This window comes from Nanorana parkeri, unplaced genomic scaffold (assembly GCF_000935625.1).
Source record: "Nanorana parkeri isolate BGI_ZX_2015 unplaced genomic scaffold, ASM93562v1 scaffold397, whole genome shotgun sequence".
Classification (NCBI taxonomy): Eukaryota; Metazoa; Chordata; class Amphibia; order Anura; family Dicroglossidae; genus Nanorana; species Nanorana parkeri.
In genome coordinates, this window is record NW_017306665.1 from 224948 (window position 1) to 242845 (window position 17898).

General features: G+C 46.6%; 1 protein-coding gene across 1 annotated transcript in view; it reads right to left on the reverse strand.

Moving 5' to 3' along the window:
- The window catches only part of LOC108789433 (transient receptor potential channel pyrexia-like), a 92026-nt gene extending 79050 nt beyond the window's left edge, over positions 1-12976 (reverse strand). The window contains exon 1 of the mRNA XM_018559457.1: positions 12959-12976. Within this exon, the coding sequence (XP_018414959.1) occupies positions 12959-12976 (18 nt within the window). The remainder of the gene's footprint in view (positions 1-12958) is intronic.
- Positions 12977-17898: the final 4922 nt, after the last annotated feature.

Here is a 17898-nt window from a genome sequence, read left to right on the forward strand (position 1 = left end):
CCAGGGGAGAAGCAATGCTATAGTGCTAAAGTCCCACGAGGCATTGCAAGACAAGCATGACTCCTAGAGGCAGAGGCATGATGGAACTTGTGGTTTCACCACAGCTAGCGTGGCAAGGTTGTCTACCCCTGTTATAGCACATTACAGACACCCTCCTCCCCTCTTTTTTTAAAGGAGAATTATGAGGCAAGTGATTTTCACTCATCCTCATAGTTCTAGCCGACCTGTGACAATTAAACTGTCATAGGTCGGCTTAGTAGATCGGGAAGTGAGCGAGCACATACCGGCGCTCGATCACTTCTCGATCCTGTCACGGCAGAGAGCCGTGACAGGGGAGGGGCTGGATTCCCCCCTCCCCGCTCTGATCCTCCAGCGCTGACTGGCAGAACGGACGGGGGAGGGGGCGGGTACAGCTGGCTCTGCCTCTAGATAGGCAGAGCCAGCTGTCACTCACGCAGCTGGGCGGATCCAGACATAATTGTCGGGATCCGTTTCAGCTGCGTCGTCTCAGTATACCGCGAGCTGTATCTCGCGGTATACTGAGCTTTGGGTGACGGGAGGACGCTAGTTTGTGTCCTCCCGTAACCTTTAGGAGAACTATGGGGAAAAGCCCTAACCCCATAGTTTTCCTTTAAGCATGGATGTTGTCAACACTAGAAACACTTCGTGACAGGTTCCCTTTAACCTTTGCCCTGGCATGCCTACACTGCAGCCATATGGTGTCATGCCATGCCCACCATAACAGAGACGGGTTGGTCAAACCTGTCCAGATTACTATTCAGCATGTGAATATCTTACAGGGAGATGGATGGGCACTCTGCATGGAAGAAACGTATAAATCCTGTGCCTTAGGTGTGCCATGGAGGAGCTACTTCCTTGGCCCATTCTTGTGTGTAGGAATAGGAGCCAATGGTGATTGCTATGGTGCCCCGACCTGCACCCTAGCAACCAGTGACGCTGTGCAGCTCAACCAATGATGCTTGCGGCCCACACAGCAGAGGTTGGGCTAACTTGCCATTTAATTCGCCTGTCCAGCGAAGTGTGAACAGCATGGGTTCAGGTCAAACTCATGGTCAACCTGAACTCCTTGCTATCCCTGATGTAGGGGTGTGCAGTGAGCCCCCAAAATGCTTTATTTTTACGCTTTGAGGAACATAAAAAAAGCTGATAGGGATTCTAGCATTCCCCTGATAGACTTACAAAACATATTTACTTCTGTCTTTGTTGCTGTTGAAGAGTTTCCTTTACTTAGGGTTGCCACCTTTTCTTTCAGTGAAACCCGAACACTCTAGCGACGTATAGAGATTTTTTGGGGAGAATGAGTTGTGGCTTATTCATATGTAAATATCACAGTCAAGACTATTTTCAGTGGGGGGCTAGTAGCCCCTATATTAATTTTGGTTGCTATCTGCCTGACATCATGTGTCCGGGTCTCAGCTGCCATGAAACCCGGACACAGCATTCAAAACCCGGACTGTCCGGGTGAATCCCGTACAGGTGGCGACCCTACCTTTACTTCCTGTCTGGGTAAAAAGTGCTACGGTATCCAGGCAACAGACGTCTTGTACTCTCCTGTTACCCACATTAAACCAAATTAATTAAAGTGTATGTATACCCAAAGCTTTTATATTTTTGTCAGTTGTAGATAGAAGACAAAAGGATTAAAGTCCATATCAGTTCATATTTTTGCTGTCTGTGTACCACTGAGGACATTTCCCTTCACTTCCTGCCTGAGAGACACAACAGAAAGTTAGAGGAACTCTCTATGTGAGGGAAATTCCCTTCTTAGCCAGTTGTCCTGGGAACAGGTGTCCCCCATCGGAAGATTTACAATCATATCTGCTTCTGGGGACAACTCTTAAGCCTCATTGACCCAGGGCTTTTATGTCCAGCTGTGGTTGCTGTGGCAGGAATCACTGGGGGTTCCAGAAAGCTGAAGTCGCTCAGCCTGTACAAAGCAATGACAGGTTTGACAGGATCTGCCGCTCTCTGCATGTATGTGCACATTCATACACTTAAACGTTATAGTACGCATTAACGTGTGTTGTGTTAATGCAGCCTATTCACGTACAGCGCCATTGTTTGCTTTAACACTAGCAGCCCCTCAGCATCATTGATTGTTATGATACGCCGCCTACATACTAACAACCAATGACACTGTGCGGCTCAGCCACCAGTCAACCAATGATGCTGTGTGGGCCGCAAATGTCATAGTTTGTCAAGATGCTAGTGCCCCTGCAGCATCATTGGATGCACCCTCCTGCTTCCTTGCAACCAGCGACGCTGTGCAGCCACCAGTCATCCAAAGATGCTGTGCAGGCCCCAAGTCACTGGTTGATAAGACGCTGGTGGCCCCACAGTGTCATAGGTTGCTATGCCCCAAGTGCCATTGGTTGCTAAGATGCTGGTGGCCCCACAGTGTCATAGGTTGCTATGGTGCACCCACCTGCATCCTAGCAACCAGTGACACTGTGCAGCTCAACCAATGATGCCTGCGGCCCACATAGACTTACAAAACATATTTACTTTGTCTTACTGTCTTTGTTGCTGTTGAAGAGTTTCCTTTACTTCCTGTCTGGGTATAAGGTTGTTCCTAGAGCAGGAAGTGAGGGTAAATCTCTGTTAGGGCTCATTCCCATGGGCGTGCATGTCCGGACAGCATGCACGCCTGTGCAAAGGCCCAATCCCGGAAGGGACAGGTTCTCTGTGCAATTGCATGCAGCTGCCTGTACGTCCCTATGTGAGGATATGCTGCACGCAGTTATACACAGTTACACATGGACATGAGCCTGCACATCCATGCTGGCATGGGTGTCCCAAGCCCTTTTTGCCACCTGAGGCTGGAAAGGGAGGGCGAGCGATGGGATGCTTGTGGTGCACGCAGTCATTGGGACGGGGAGATGTGTAAGGGCCATGCACATCTCCCCACCCGGCTCCTAGCAAGCGGGGATGCTCTGGCCGATGTCCCGCCCAGCTTCTGGCAACCAGTGACTGGTTGCCAGGAGCTGGGTGGGATGTCAGCCAAAACGTCTCAGGTTGCGAAGGGGCCTTACACATCTCCCCACCTGGCTCCTAGCAACCTGGGATGTTTTGGCCGGAAAGGTACACTCCAAACATTGTGCAGCAGAGCAGCCCTGCCACTTTGCCTGCTGCACCCCCATGTGACCCAAAGAGATGCCGCCTAAGGCAACAGCCTCAGGCTGCCCCAATAAAGAGATGGCCCTGCCTACAGGTCCCGGTGCCTGCACTTGGGCACAGACGTGCACGGATGTGCAGGTTCAGGACTGCATGTAACCGCATGTAGCTGTGTCCTCCCATAGGAAGGTACAGGCTGCTGCACGCTATTACACGCAGCACAAGCCCCTCCTGGGATTGCGTCTTTACATTGGTGTGGATAGTTAGGGAAATCCTATCCAGTGCAGTTCGGCACCAATCGGGCCGGAAGGCACTGGGGCTGGTGTGAACTAGCCCTTAATGCTATTGAAGCTTACCACTATATATATTTACAGATAATAAATAGTGTGGCGTCTATCGGCAGTGTGGGGATGACATAAATAATGCTCCGGCAGCTTGGCTGCGGCATGATTGTATAGGTTTATTTTTACCCTCATCAGAATCATGCCAGAAGACACATCCATTATGTATGAGGGCAGATATATCCTGCGGGAGTGCGCGCCTCTTCAGCGCTCTCCTCTGCCTCCCAGGGCTGCTGTTGTCTCCAATCAGATGATCTGTTTTTTTTTACGGGTTCGCCCAACGTTACAGTAATTAATTGCAGAACAAGTCCGCCGCTTTTTATTAACATGCTGTTATATTCAGCACTCCGGCTGCCAAGCGTTGTAAAGCCCAACACCAGAAAAATGATAGAAAGCTGCGTCAGATGCTTCCTGTGCGGATATTTATTCAGTATATACATCTATATTATAAACATTTCAATAAACCTTCTGAGATATTAAAGGAGAACTATGGGGTTAAGGCTTTTCCCCATAGTTCTCCTTAGGGTAACGGGAGGACACAAACTAGCGTCCTCCCGTCACCCTAGGCTCAGTATTCCACGAGCTGTAGTATACTGAGACGCCGCAGCTAAAGCGGATCCCAACAATTATGTCTGGATCAGCCCAGCTGCGTGACTGACAGCTGGCTCTGCCTATCTAGAGGCAGAGCCAGCTGTCCCCGCCCCCTCCCCCATCCGGTCCTGCCAGTCAGCGCTGGTGGATCGGAGCGGGGGGGGGCCGAAGCCAGCCCCTCCCCTGTCACGGCAGAGAGCCGTGACAGGATCGCCGGTATGTGTTCGCTCACCTCCCGATCTACTGAGCCGACCTGTGACAGTCTCATTGTCACAGGTCGGCTAGAACTATGAGGTGAGTGAAAAGCACTCACCTCATAGTTCTCCTTTAACATGGACCTGATCTTAAAAAGAAAAGATTTGCTATCTTATAGGGAATATCTAGAGACGTTAGTTGTGTCTAAGCTTGGGTTGCCACCTTTTCTTCTTTTTTTGGGAGAATGAGTCGTGGCTTATTCATATGTAAATAGAGCCCCCCATTCATATGTAAATATCACAGTTGAGACTATTTTTAGTAGGAGGCCAGTAGACCCTATCTTAATTTTGGTTGCCCCTGTCTGCCTGACATCTTGTGTCCGGGTTTCTGCTGCCATGAAACCCGGGCACAGCATTCAAAACCCGGACTGTCCGGGTGAATCCTGGACAGGTGGCAACCCTAAAATTTAGCACATGTCTTGGGTTGCTTCTGAAAAATAGCTATGCACTTCTTTTTTTCAGGATGAATTCCAGAATAGGTATGGTATGTAAGTGTGTCTAGGCACTCCTGCGTGTTATGGTATGCTATCCCTACACTCAGTGGCGTAACAACCGGGGGGGCAGCAGGGGCGCGAGCCCCGGGCGAAAAGTGAAGGGGGGGCGCCGGCCGAGGGGGGGGGGAAAATTTCTGCCCCGGGCGCCCAGAACTCTGGTTACGCCACTGCCTACACTAAACTGGGTTTTGGGTGCAAGCAGTGAATGGTTGTTTGAAGGGGGGCAGACGGCCATGCTTTCAGCAGCTCTGTCCGGCGGCCCACCCAGTTCACTGACGTCACTAGTTGCTAGAAGCTTGGTGGGATGCCAGTCAGAGCGTCCCACCTAGTTCCTGACAACCGGTGATGTCAGTGAGCTGGGCAGGAAGCTGGACAGAGAATCACTTAGCCAACCTGGGATGCTGTTGCTGTCCCAGCCATCCCCCATTGAGATGCCGCCTGAGGCAACCACCTCAAGCTGCCTAATTCTAGGCATGGCCCTGGCACCTAGGCACACTGACATACTAGGTATGCTAGGTAGGAGTGCCTATTGAATGTATAGGCACACGCGTGAGTGCCTAGGAACACTCACATGCTAGGTATGAGTGCCTATTAACTGCCCAGGCAGACATATGAGAACCTAGGTACATTCATATGTTAGGCATGCTAGGTATGAGTGCATATTAATTGCCTGTGCACATGAATGAGTGCCTAGACACATTCAAAAATGAGGCATGTGAGTGTGCCCAATCATTCATGTGCATTATAGCATGCTAACTATGAGTGCCTAACTACACTCACATACTAGGTATGCTAGGTAGGAGTGCCTATTGAGTGTCAAGGCACATCCAAGAGTGCCTAGGCACATTCACATACTAGGCATATAAGTGTGCCTATGCACTCATGCATGTAAAGGCATGCTACGTATGAGTGTCTATTGAGTGCCTAGGCACACTCACATACTAGTTATGCCAGGTAGGGGTGTCTTTTGAGTATCTAGGCACACTCACACACAGGTATGCTAGATATGAGTGCACATCCAGGGCATACACATGAGTGTACAAAGCATGTGAGCTGTGCCTAGGCACTCACTTGCGTTAACGTGCATTGCATTAATGCAGTCCATTCATAATGAATGGGCTACCAAAGCACCACAATGGATGAAATAATGTGAATTACCTATTTTTCACAACGCAGTGCACCACACCGCATAGCATATGCATTGTGTATGACATGCAATTCATTGCACATAGAGCAGATGTGTTAATGTGCATTGTGGCAATGCGCATGCTTTAATGCCCGTTGCTGAAACACACATGTGCGAATAGGTCTTAACAGGCATTTTAACCCTTCCTTTCTCAATCCAAAATGAAAAATGTAAATTGGGCTATAGATATACTTTAAAGCTGAACTCTGAGCACATAAACTTGCATTTAGATGTATTCCTCAACAGTCACATAGGATATAAATCCACTTGTGTGCACTAAATTCTTTTGGAAGTCCTGGAAGACCTTGGAAAAATAGCAATGACATAATCACGGTGCTGTACATAGACTGTGCAGAGAGCAGAGCTGTGGGAGGTGCCCAGAAGGCCCTACCCACTACAAGCTGCCTGCAGAAAACTACAGAAAGGGGCGGAGACAAAACCAGTCACCCTGCACAAGGAGAGAGAGCAGCAGTGATCGGTCTTTATTACAGGAAGCTCCAAGTGCCACACTAGATTACTGCACAGATCTGGAAGACATACACAAAGCTCCCCAAGATTCCAGAAGAATACACATGACTCTTATACTTAGACAATATTAATACTTGTTAAACTATATTCCCTTGAGGCTGCTGTAGGCTGAAGTGCAATGACCACCAGGTCTTGCTCTGGCAGCCATTGTTGTTTGTTCAAACCACCAGCGAAACAACAAATAATATTTAAAATGGATCCAGAGGGCAAAGCAACACATGGAACCGAAAAGATGGGAAAAGAAATGTAATTAAAGAACAAACCGCAAATATGTCACAGATAAAAAAAATGTTACAAGAAGAATTTGTGTTTTAAACACTCCCTTTTGTTTTTGTAGGGTGTTTGTTGAACACTGCACTGCGTCTTCACTACCCAATGTATCGCTCACCCAATCCTCAACATTTCCTGCCATAGTTTTATGGGGAAGACCTCTACTGCCATCTGCTGGTGAAAAAATGTTTGTGCATCTTAAAAGCCGTTACTGTAATGTGCATTTATGTGGCAGACCATTTTTTTAGTATGTAAATCTGAAATAATAAAATGTACTACAGAACCACAAAGACTAAATCATTTTTTTTTTCTCATTATATTGGGATCCAGGCTCGGTCATTGTTTTGCAGAGCTTGGCTGTAGTTTCTCTAACTGTGAAGAACCCATTCCTTATCACCAGTTTAGTTGGGTTTGTTTACGGTAAAAGTGGTCACAGCTCAGTTCCAGCTTAAAGAAGGAGTCTCACATTGTATTATTTTTCAAAGCTGTAACCTAACTCCCAAAGTATACATCGATCAGCCATAAGATTATGACCACCTGCCTAATATTGAGCAGGTCCCCCTCTTCCTGATCATGCCTAATATTGAGCAGGTCCCCCTCTTCCTGATCCTGCCTAATATTGAGCAGGTCCCCCTCTTCCTGATCCTGCCTAATATTGAGCAGGTTCCCCTCTTCCTGATCATGCCTAATATTGAGTAGGTCCCCCTCTTCCTGATCATGCCTAATATTGAGCAGGTCCCCCTCTTTCTGATCCTGCCTAATATTGAGCAGGTTCCCCTCTTCCTGATCATGCCTAATATTGAGTAGGTCCCCCTCTTCCTGATCCTGCCTAATATTGAGTAGGTCCCCCTCTTCCTGATCCTGCCTAATATTGAGTAGGTCCCCTTTTTCCTGATCCTGCCTAATATTGAGTAGGTCCCCCTCTTCCTGATCCTGCCTAATATTGAGTAGGCCCCCCTTTTCCTGGTCCGTCGAGGTATTGCCTCCACTAGACCTCTGCAGATATGCTGTGGTATGTGGCGCCAAGCCGTCAGTAGCAGATCCTTTAAGTCCTGTAAGTTGCAAGGTGGGGCCTCTATGGATCGTACTTGTTTTTCCAGCACATCCCACAGATGCTCCATTGGATTGAGATCTGGAGAATTTGAAGGCCAAGTCAACGCCTCAAACTCCTTGTTGGGTTCCTCAAAGCATTCTTCAACTATTTTTGCAGTGTGGCAGGGTGCATTATCCTGCTGAAAGAGACCACTGCCATCAGGGAATACCGTTTCTGCATTGAAGTCAATGGCACCACTTCCACAGTGCAATTGGACGCGTGGTTAAACATTGCCTGCGTTCCGTTCCACTGCAATTGCAAAAAATGCTGCTTGCTCTATTTTTTGCGTTTGCAGTGGAATGGAACACAGGCAATGTTTAACCACGCATCAGGGAATACCGTTTCTGCATTGAAGTCAATGGCACCACTTCTAGGCCCCGTTCCACCCCAGAACGCAGGGGGAAGTTTTGTGAGCGATTGCGGTGCGTTCCCGCAGCTACCGCTCTGGAACGCACCGCAATTGGTGTGAACAAGCCCTAAGGGTCTATTCACAGACATGCACCATTTTTTCTGATGCAGTGCACCTCAATACGCAGTAGTTTGTTACCATGTGTTACGGCACAATACAGGTGCACTCTTTTAGTGCGCAGTGTGCCATTGAAAATGAATAGCGCCACAATGCGCTAAATCTGGTTGTCATTATGTCATTCTGTTCTTCGATCGCTGTTTGGCTACAATTAGGCTCCATTCGCATATAGAGGTTGTGTTTCCTGCGCGGTTTTCCATGTGGAAGACCGCATGGGACGCAAACGCTATCTATGTGAAACAACTGCATGTATTCCGCACGTTTGCGGCCATTATATAGTGGCGAACGTGCGGAATCCGCCGGACTGACACGCCTGCACCATTTTCGTACCGCACGGTCTCCCCAATAGTATGAACAATGCACATAGAATTGTGTATTGGTTTTTTCCTGTTTGGAGCAGCTCCACGCGTATCTGTACAGCCGGACAGTTGTTCCAGTGTGAATGGAGCCTAAGGCCTCATTCACACGAGAAACGGCCGGCACGTACAGCTCCATGCTGTGTGCACGGCCATATCGGGCAGCTCCCGGGAAGGACAGGTGCTGCGTGTGATTAGTACACAGCCCCTGTCCTTATCTATGGGAGTTCGCGGCCGTACGCTCACCCCAAGTGCAGGTCCGTACGGGTGCGGGTGTCCCGGCTCGGACGCAGACAGGATCCATCCTGTCAGCGTATGAGTACGGGCACCCGCACAGGCGTGCATGGTGGGTAAGCGTAGGGTTGAGTACGGTCGCGTACTCCCATAGAGAAGGACAGGGGCTGCGTACTAATCACACGCAGCACCTGTCCTTCTCGGGAGCTGCCCGGTATGGCCGTGCACGCAGCACGGACCTGTACATGCCGCCAATTTCTCGTGTGAATGAGGCCTTAGCCTGATACATTGCTTTCCTGTGTTTTTTGCAGTATAATCAGCACTGCTGATGTGTAACATTTACTTTTTCACCTGTAGGGGTCATGTAAGACCTTTCACCCCTGTTGTCATTAGGCCGTTAATGGCTCTCCCATACACTGTGGCTGCTTCAATTGCTATGACAACCCACAACACGGGTACATTGTGAGCGACATTCCATTGATCTATAATCCCGCTTTCCTTCCACCTCTCATAAAAAGATACATGACACCAAAACTATAACATTACTGTTCAATGCAGATCACATCCCTAGAAAGAATAGACTTAAAGAGAACCTGTCACGGACCATTCATTTCAACAGCAACCTTCCAATAAGATTATATGCGCATGTAACGTATATTATGCATGTTATTTAACAATACACAAATACTCTGCACTAGGTGCAATACAAAGTAAATAATGTCAAGTCATTCAGAGAAAATGAGAATAGAAATAACACAGCAAAAACAAACAATCCCGAAGGAAGCTGGTACATGTATACTACAAACAACAACATTTCCTATCTGGAGACACAACAGGATGTAAGGGGAAAATTGCTGCCTAGGCCTAGATTTGTACAGGATCGTGCTGGTAAAATGTACAACTGCATCGGAACTATGCAGACATACAGTCCGTATAGGTGAAAGGCGTACAGGCAGCTTGTACAGCCCCTTCTCCACTGCCTAGTGAATGCTTTGAATGAGTCATTTACCATGTAGCAGGGCCAAGATGTAAACAATAGTGTGCAATCAGTGGGCAGGGCCGCTGCTGATTACTCACTGTTTACAGGTCAGCCCTGAATAAGTCATGTGCTGCAGGCGCATGTGCAGAATGTCCTTAACCAATTCTGAATGAATGAAGGCCAAGGTCATTCTGTGCATGGGCTGCCGCTGCATGAATGGCTCATTCAGGGAGAAACACGAACGTTAATATTGGCTTTACATCTGGCTACATGTTGTTGATGTTTGCATGTCGGCTCTGAGCAGCGACAATGGCCAGTAGGGTCCCTGCATGTTGAATGCACGTAAATATAAGAGCAAATGTTTAAATGCGTACAGTGTAGAAATACGGACAAACGCAGTGGCTGATTCTTCTAGTTTTGGTTTACGTAGCTATTGACAAAAAAACAGCCAGTGTGCATGGGCCCATAGCATACAGTACTGTTGCGTTTAGATTACAGATGTCCCGATACCATAATGTAATTACTTACGATGTTAATTCTGAATGTGAATAAAATGCCATCCATCATTTACTGCCATGGATGGCATATTATGAACGGTCACAATTAACAATTACAAATTAATACTTCAAAAAAAAAAATGCCTGTTTCCTCGTTAATCCCGGTCTGTGCGCAGATGCTGAGGTCAGCAAATCTGACAGGGTCGACGTTCGTGACAGAACACCTTTACAAATGTGCAAGAAAAAAATCGGAACTTCCAGCTTATGTGATTTTGCTTTAAAACAATACTAAAGTGTCAAAACTACAATTTTAACAAGTCTATATTGTCAATCGAATTATGTTTTGCGATGTATAACAAGACTAACACACCACAGACCCATTTATTATTGTTATCTGCATCCTCAAGCATGTACACCTACATGCCATATACAGGTTACCATGAACAATTCAAAAACTATAAAAGTAATTCCTGCTCCAGCAATACTGATTTATCAACTCAGGAAGGTGGGCAGAAGAGACCTGACGCTACCTTAGCTGCCCACCCATCATGCAAGAGGAAGTGAATACTAGGGAAATACAGCAACAAATAGCATGATAACAACTGCTGCTGTGTTTCCTATCACCGACTTGTACATCCTATAGTGACCTTTTGGCTAAAAGTTGAGGTGGGAATAAGATAAATGTACAGGTAAACTCAAAAGCTGACAATCTTTTAATGGGATCAATGGAGTGATTTTGGGTAAATTTAATTACACCTTAAAGAACAAGTTTAATTTTTGTGAACTTTTCCTTTAAAGCCTATCCTTAAAACCAAAATACTCCCCTTGTAATGAGGCTGCTTCCGCACTGCAAGGGTTAACTGCTCGCTCATGCCTAGGGGACAGGAAAAAAATGTCTTCTTTACCTGTTCCCTGCAACCCCCAGCTTCCTCTGAGCTGCTAGACCCATCCTTGCAGCCTCTTCTTCCCTTTGTTCTGGCGGTCTACGGACCACTGATGTCATCACGTCTAATGCAGGTTCCATAGAGAGACAGTCTGCCAGCCAGAGCGGAGGGGGAGAGAGGTGAGCGCTGACCACCAGGGGAGCGGGGATCAGGTAAGTTGAAGTGCTTTACTCCGGTCCCGTAGATATAGACGATCACTTAACCCTTGCAGTGCATGGGTAAGCCCACTGCAAGGGTTGTTTTGTAGTTTTCCCGGAGATGGGCTTTACATAATTGCGCAACCCTCCTCCACGCACCTTTGTATATTAAGTACTTGTGTGCAATTGGACCTGCGCTATGGTGATAGTGATACACCCAGCTGCTGTGTTCAATTTGTATGGAATACACACAAATTAGCTCAATGAAATCCAAATTACACTGTGCTCGAGTTAATGATCTATATAAAATGTGATACAAATCTAACAAGTTTTGTCTATGATGTAGTTTTCTCAGAAACCACTACCTTCAAATGTGGGATATAAAAAAGTGATAAATATCTGCAAAAAAAAATAAAATCTCAGCAAAAAATATAAGCCCGTGATGTACACAAGTTGCATGTGAATATAAATAAAACAACAAACTATAAAGTATGAAGTATCATAGTAAAATGTCCTTAAAAAATAAAGTGAAAAGTGATAATCAAAACGTCAATATGTCCATATGTGTAGTTCTAATGTTCCGTGAGTCTCAGTGCTCCACGTGTATTAACAGAATAATCCGCACTCACCAGATAGCCTTTGTAAACTTTCTTAGGGTATATCCAATTGTTGGTCTGCCTCTCAACAATCCCTGTGAGAGACGTTCAGCAGCACCACCTTCTCCGGATCTATACAGATATTAAAGCCCCACGACTTCTCCACTTCAGGTCTCTTCATAAAGGAGGTTCAGAAAGCGACCCAAAAATAGCTCAAAGGGGACAAATAGCTCAAATGAGGACATTCATTGTGCAGTATATCCAATAAAAAAACTTTATAAAAAGGTGAAAAATACTCACAAGAGTCAAGAAACAAATCGCATATAAACAACGATTTGTTTCTTGACTCTTGTGAGTATTTTTAACCTTTTCATAAAGTTTTTTATTCGACATACTGTACTATGAATATCCTCATTTATTCCCTTTGAGCTATTTTTGGGTCGCTTTCTGGACTTCCTTTATGAGGAGACCTGAAGTGGAGAAGTCGTGGGGCGTTTATATCTGTATAGATCCGGAGAAGGCGGTGCTGCTGAACGTCTCTCACAGGGATTGTTGAGAGGCAGACCAACAATTGGATATACCCTAAGAAAGTTTACAAAGGCTATCTGGTGAGTGTGGATTTATTCTGTTAATACACGTGGAGCACTGAGACTCACGGAACATTTGAGTGTAGTGGTTTCTGAGAAAACTACATCATAGACAAAATTTTTCAGATTTGTATCACATTTTATATAGATCATTCACTTGAGCGCAGTGTAATTTGCATTTCACTTATATTAAGTACTTATCTTCCTCACCATTCCTTCGATCTTCATTGTGCAACCTTACTCAGTATTGCACAACATTTCCAGCAAAAGTCTCCCACCATCAGCCTATTCATTCATATGGGTGAGCTGTTATAAAGGAATGAATGGGGCTGCAAGCTAAGAACATTAGATGGTGAGGAAACCTTTAGTGTTAAGGCTGCTCGGCTCCAGGCATGGCCGATGTGATGATTGCTGGAATGGGGAGGAAGGTAAACATTTAAGGAAGTACTATGGAATTAAAAAAACTTACCCTTGCATTGGGGCTTCTCCTGCACTGCAAGGGTTAAGTGCTCATTTTGTCTGGGGGGCTCAAAATAAAGCTGCATTACTCACCTGATTCTCAGTTCCATGGTGGTCAGTGCTCACCTCCAGCTACGGAATGTCCCTTGGCTTCTTTATGTCTAATGCAAGTCAATGGACCTGCATTAGACGTGATAACATTCGCGGTCCTTAGAATTGCTAAGGGGGAAGAGGCCATAGGGACCGGTCTAGCAGCCTGGAGGGAGCCAGACAGAAGATCAGGTGAGTATATCTGCTTTATTTGAGTCCCATAGACAAACAAAATGCTTAAGGATAAGTTTTTTGTTTGCCCAGACTTTATTTTTAACATGTCGGCCTGCACTAGGGAAGAGGGGGGAGGAGGAGGTGTAGTTAATTAAAGGACCAGGTTACGAAAATTGCCCCTAATTTCACTCTTCCTTTCACCAATGTAGTTAAACTTTGCCAAAATCTCCAGATCGTTGCGGAAATTCAAGGGAAACGAGAACTCTCACTTTCACTCATCGCCAACAGGGTCTCTTATCTTATGCTGCGTTGGTTTAAAACATTGCAACATTGTCAAGACTATCATTTTATATACACCGATCAGCCACAACATTATGACCACTCAGAGGTGAAGTGAATAGCACTGATTATCTAATTACAATGGCACCTGGAAGTGGGGGGGATATATTACAATGGCACCTGGAAGTGGGGGGGATATATTACAATGGCACCTGGAAGTGGGGGGGATATATTACAATGGGACCTGGAAGTGGGTGGGGGGGGGGGTCTATAAAAAGGGTGGGGTATATTACAATGCAACAGCAAAAGGTTTCCCAGCACACTCACCAGCCAGCATGCAAAAAACTTGTCCATGCCCATGGAGGGCCCATTCACACCACATCCAGATCATCTCCAGACCAGACCAGATTGTTTCCGGACCCAAAATGCATCCTAATGTATCCCTATGTTATGTATGGCCTCTGTTCACACCAGTGCAGTCCGTTCCAGACCAGACCAGAAAAATACTGCATGTCTCATTTTGTCTGGTCTAAAATGCACTGGAACACATTGAAACACATCAAAACACATACAAATGCACCTGAAAGCCCATTTTAAGCTAAAAAAAACAAAACAGCTTTCGGAATGCGGCAAAACGCAATGCACTGCTTTCCAGATCTGGAAAATGGTGTGGACCTGCCCTACAACTGCAGCTCTTGTGGGATGTTCCCAGTCTGCAGTGATCAGGACCGACCAAAAGTGGTCCAAGGAAGGAAAACCCGTGAACTGGCAACAGGGTCATGGGCAGCCAAGGTTGATTGATGCACATGGGGAGTGAAGGCTGGCCCGTATAGTCTGATCCAATAGAACAGCTACTGTAGAACAAATTACTTTTATATCTTCAGAGGTCTAGTGATGTCCATGCCTCCACGGGTCAGGGCTGGTTTTGTGGCATAAGGGGGACCTACTCAATATTAGGTGGGTGGTCATGTTCTGGCAAATCGGTGTACATCAATTAAACTTGTATATAAAGATATAAATTGAATATCCCAAAAGAAAACTCATAATTTTGCTCATATAGAATCTTTGATGAAACCCATTGTTGTGTTATTGCCCAGCTCAAGGAGCAGCTTGTACAATGAGAAATGGGCCATTCCAGGAGGTTGGAAGGCCATTAAGAAGAAGAATAGAAGAGCAGCAAAGTCACTCACCAGTCCCTGTTCTCCCTGTTGGCTTTTAATCTGTCCTGGCAGTACGGCTTTTGATAGATTCTCTATCTGCTGAGGAAAGGAAGACATTGGGCCTGCTCTCGTCCTCTAGCACAGCATGATTGTGACACAGTTGCTCAGGTTGTTCGCCGTCTAGATGGGAACCTGTCCCAAGGCATTTGTATCCATAGATACTGAAACGCCTGTTCATAGTTTTTTTTTGTGTTGACAGAGTCCTAATTACAGTGTCAGGTATTAGAGTCACGCATCTGTCTAGCACACCGTACTAGAAAAGCAGATTGTTTGTGATGCAGAGGAACCTGTGCCGAAGCTCTTGGCACGCAGCCTGGCCTGTCACCGGTGATTAACCTCTTATGTTGCTTTGTGATTTGAGGGATTATATCGTAGAATGCTCTCTGGTATGTAGCTGCCATTGTATAGGTTACAGAGGACATTTATTACAGGAAATAAATTGCAGAAGTTTACTCAAATTCCTGAAATAAAGGCGATAGAACGTCCTATCTAATGGACCAATGCAAAGGGTAAGGGCCCAGTCACACCATAAAGAGTGTGTTCCAGTGCGTTCGGCCTGTGGAACGCAAATTGGCTGGCTCACTTTGTTTTGGGGCGGGAGAGGGTGGGGGGGTGGCAGTGCATTGAAGCCAATGTGATCTGCAAAAAATGCTGCATGCACTATTTTTGCAGATTGCACTGGACCAGAACCCAGGCACTAATGTGCCACGCGTTCGGGTGCCGGTGATCGCACTGCGGGCAGGGGGCGTGGCTGCGGTGCCATTGACCTAAATGCACCCCCACCCCCCCTCTCCCGCCCCAAAACAAAGTGAGCCGGCTGGGTTGCGTTTCAGAGGCCGGACACACTGGAACGCACTCTTAATGGTGTGACTGGGCCCTGTAGCAGGGCATGGACATGAGAGGACAGAAATTCCATTATGCCTCTGTCTCTGGGAGCCATGCCTGTGGCTGTCAGTGTCTTGCAATGCCTTATAGGACTTGTAGTTCCACAACAGCTGGAGGGCCAAAGTTTGGCTACCCCTGGTCGAGAGGACTTACGTATTTTACGTATCTATAAGGCGCACCGGTACATAGGACGCAGGCCGTTTCTGTGACAGAAGCTGCAGTAAGTGACTGCTCAGACAGGTGGCGCTGTGATTACAACGCCACCGTCTCAGTGATCACACAGAGCAGACGAAGAACGAATGTGCTTCGTCTGCTCTAGGGGCTCTATGTTGAGCTCACATCACTCCCTTACGCTTCAGCGGGTGGACTGTCTCCTGGTGTCTTCATGTCTAATGCAGGTTTATGAATTAGATGTGATTTACTTCAGCAGTTCTAAGACCACCATAGTGAAGGGGAGAAGAGGCAGCGGGGACATGTCTAGTAGCCCGATGGGAGCAGGTAAGTAAAACAGCTTATTCCTGTCCCTAGGCATAAAAAGCCACTTAACCCTTTGCAGTGAGGGGGCCCTCACCTTTTTCACCTACCGTATGCTCCAGCTCGTGGTTTGTCCCTTGGTGTCTCCTCATAGACATGATGACATCAGTGGGCTTTCAACTGCTGGAGCTTAGCCTGGAAGAGACCCACGGGTGCCAGTCTTGGAGGCTGGGGGAGTGAGGATCGGGTAAGTAAATGACCTTTATAGGAGGTCTTGTAGACAAAAATGAGCATTTAACCCTTGCAGTGAGGGGGTGCTCACCTCTTTCTCCTACCGTGTGCTCACATCCCTCAGTGTCCCCACATAGACATGATGACGTCAGTGGGCTTCTAACTGCTGGAGCTTAGTCTGGAAGAGACTACAGATGTCAGTCTGGGAGGCCGAGTAAGTAAATGCCCTTTATGTAGATCCTGTAGACAAAAATGAGCAGGTAACCCTTGCAGCAGAAAACAGTTGTTTCATATGTGCCCCACATAGAGGCAGTCAGCTGCAAAGGGAAGTTCTCCCCAAGCATGAAAAGAGATACAGATTTAAAAGGAAGAGCAGCAAAGAGAAGGGAAACTACCATGGATTACGGTAAGCACACATTACAGTATTGGTTTATGTTACAAAATCTGAGGGTTTAATGTCACTTTAAGAGGAAAAATGTTAACAATGCCTTGTGTTGTCACCATGGCTCACCACTGCCACTCATTGGACAAAACTGCATGGTAAAACCCAGCATTTTACCACGCAGCTAGTGTGAACAAGTGCTGAGTGTGTGTGTATATACTATATTTGCCAGCAGAGTAGTGAACACTGGATTGAAAAAAGAAGCAGTGCTCATATTTTTCATGTTTATCATCTGAGGAGGTAATTACTCTAGGAATTACTTAAAATTACGCGCATGAATCACCACGTATGTGAAAAAACAGATGAGCTGGTCGTACTTAATTTTGTTTAGTTGGATTTGACATTTATGATGTTGTAAAATACAGGAATGTCAAAAACAAGCAGTTTAAGTCCTTGCAGTTTGACTCATAGCTAATATTGAGGCTATTGAGGCTATTTTCAAGCAGAAATATATATAGGGGCGCCCCAGGACGCCCCTGAGCCTTGGTGAGATGCAAACGCAGCCCTGGAAAGCCCAGCAACTGTCAGTACAGCCCTGGAGAGCCCCACATGCAGTCCTGGTGAGACCCAAACACAGACCTGGTGAGACCTGCATGCAGGGCCGAACTTACAACAAGGCCAACCGAGGCCTGGCCTCGGGGCGGAAGGGAGCTGAGGGGCGACAAGAATTCCTATCGCCTGACACCTGGGACATGAAGTTCTGGGCACCGGGCAGGTAGTCTTTTTCTACATTTAGCTCTGCTTTGGGCAAGCAGAGCTAAATGTACAGAGGGGAAGCCGCTCGTTCGTTTACAAGTGATCTCGGCGATGAAGAGCGGGAAGCAGAGCGGAGATCATCCATTCTCTCTTCTGCTCCATGTAAACAGTGACAGGGGAGAGCTCTGTGCTAGAACTCC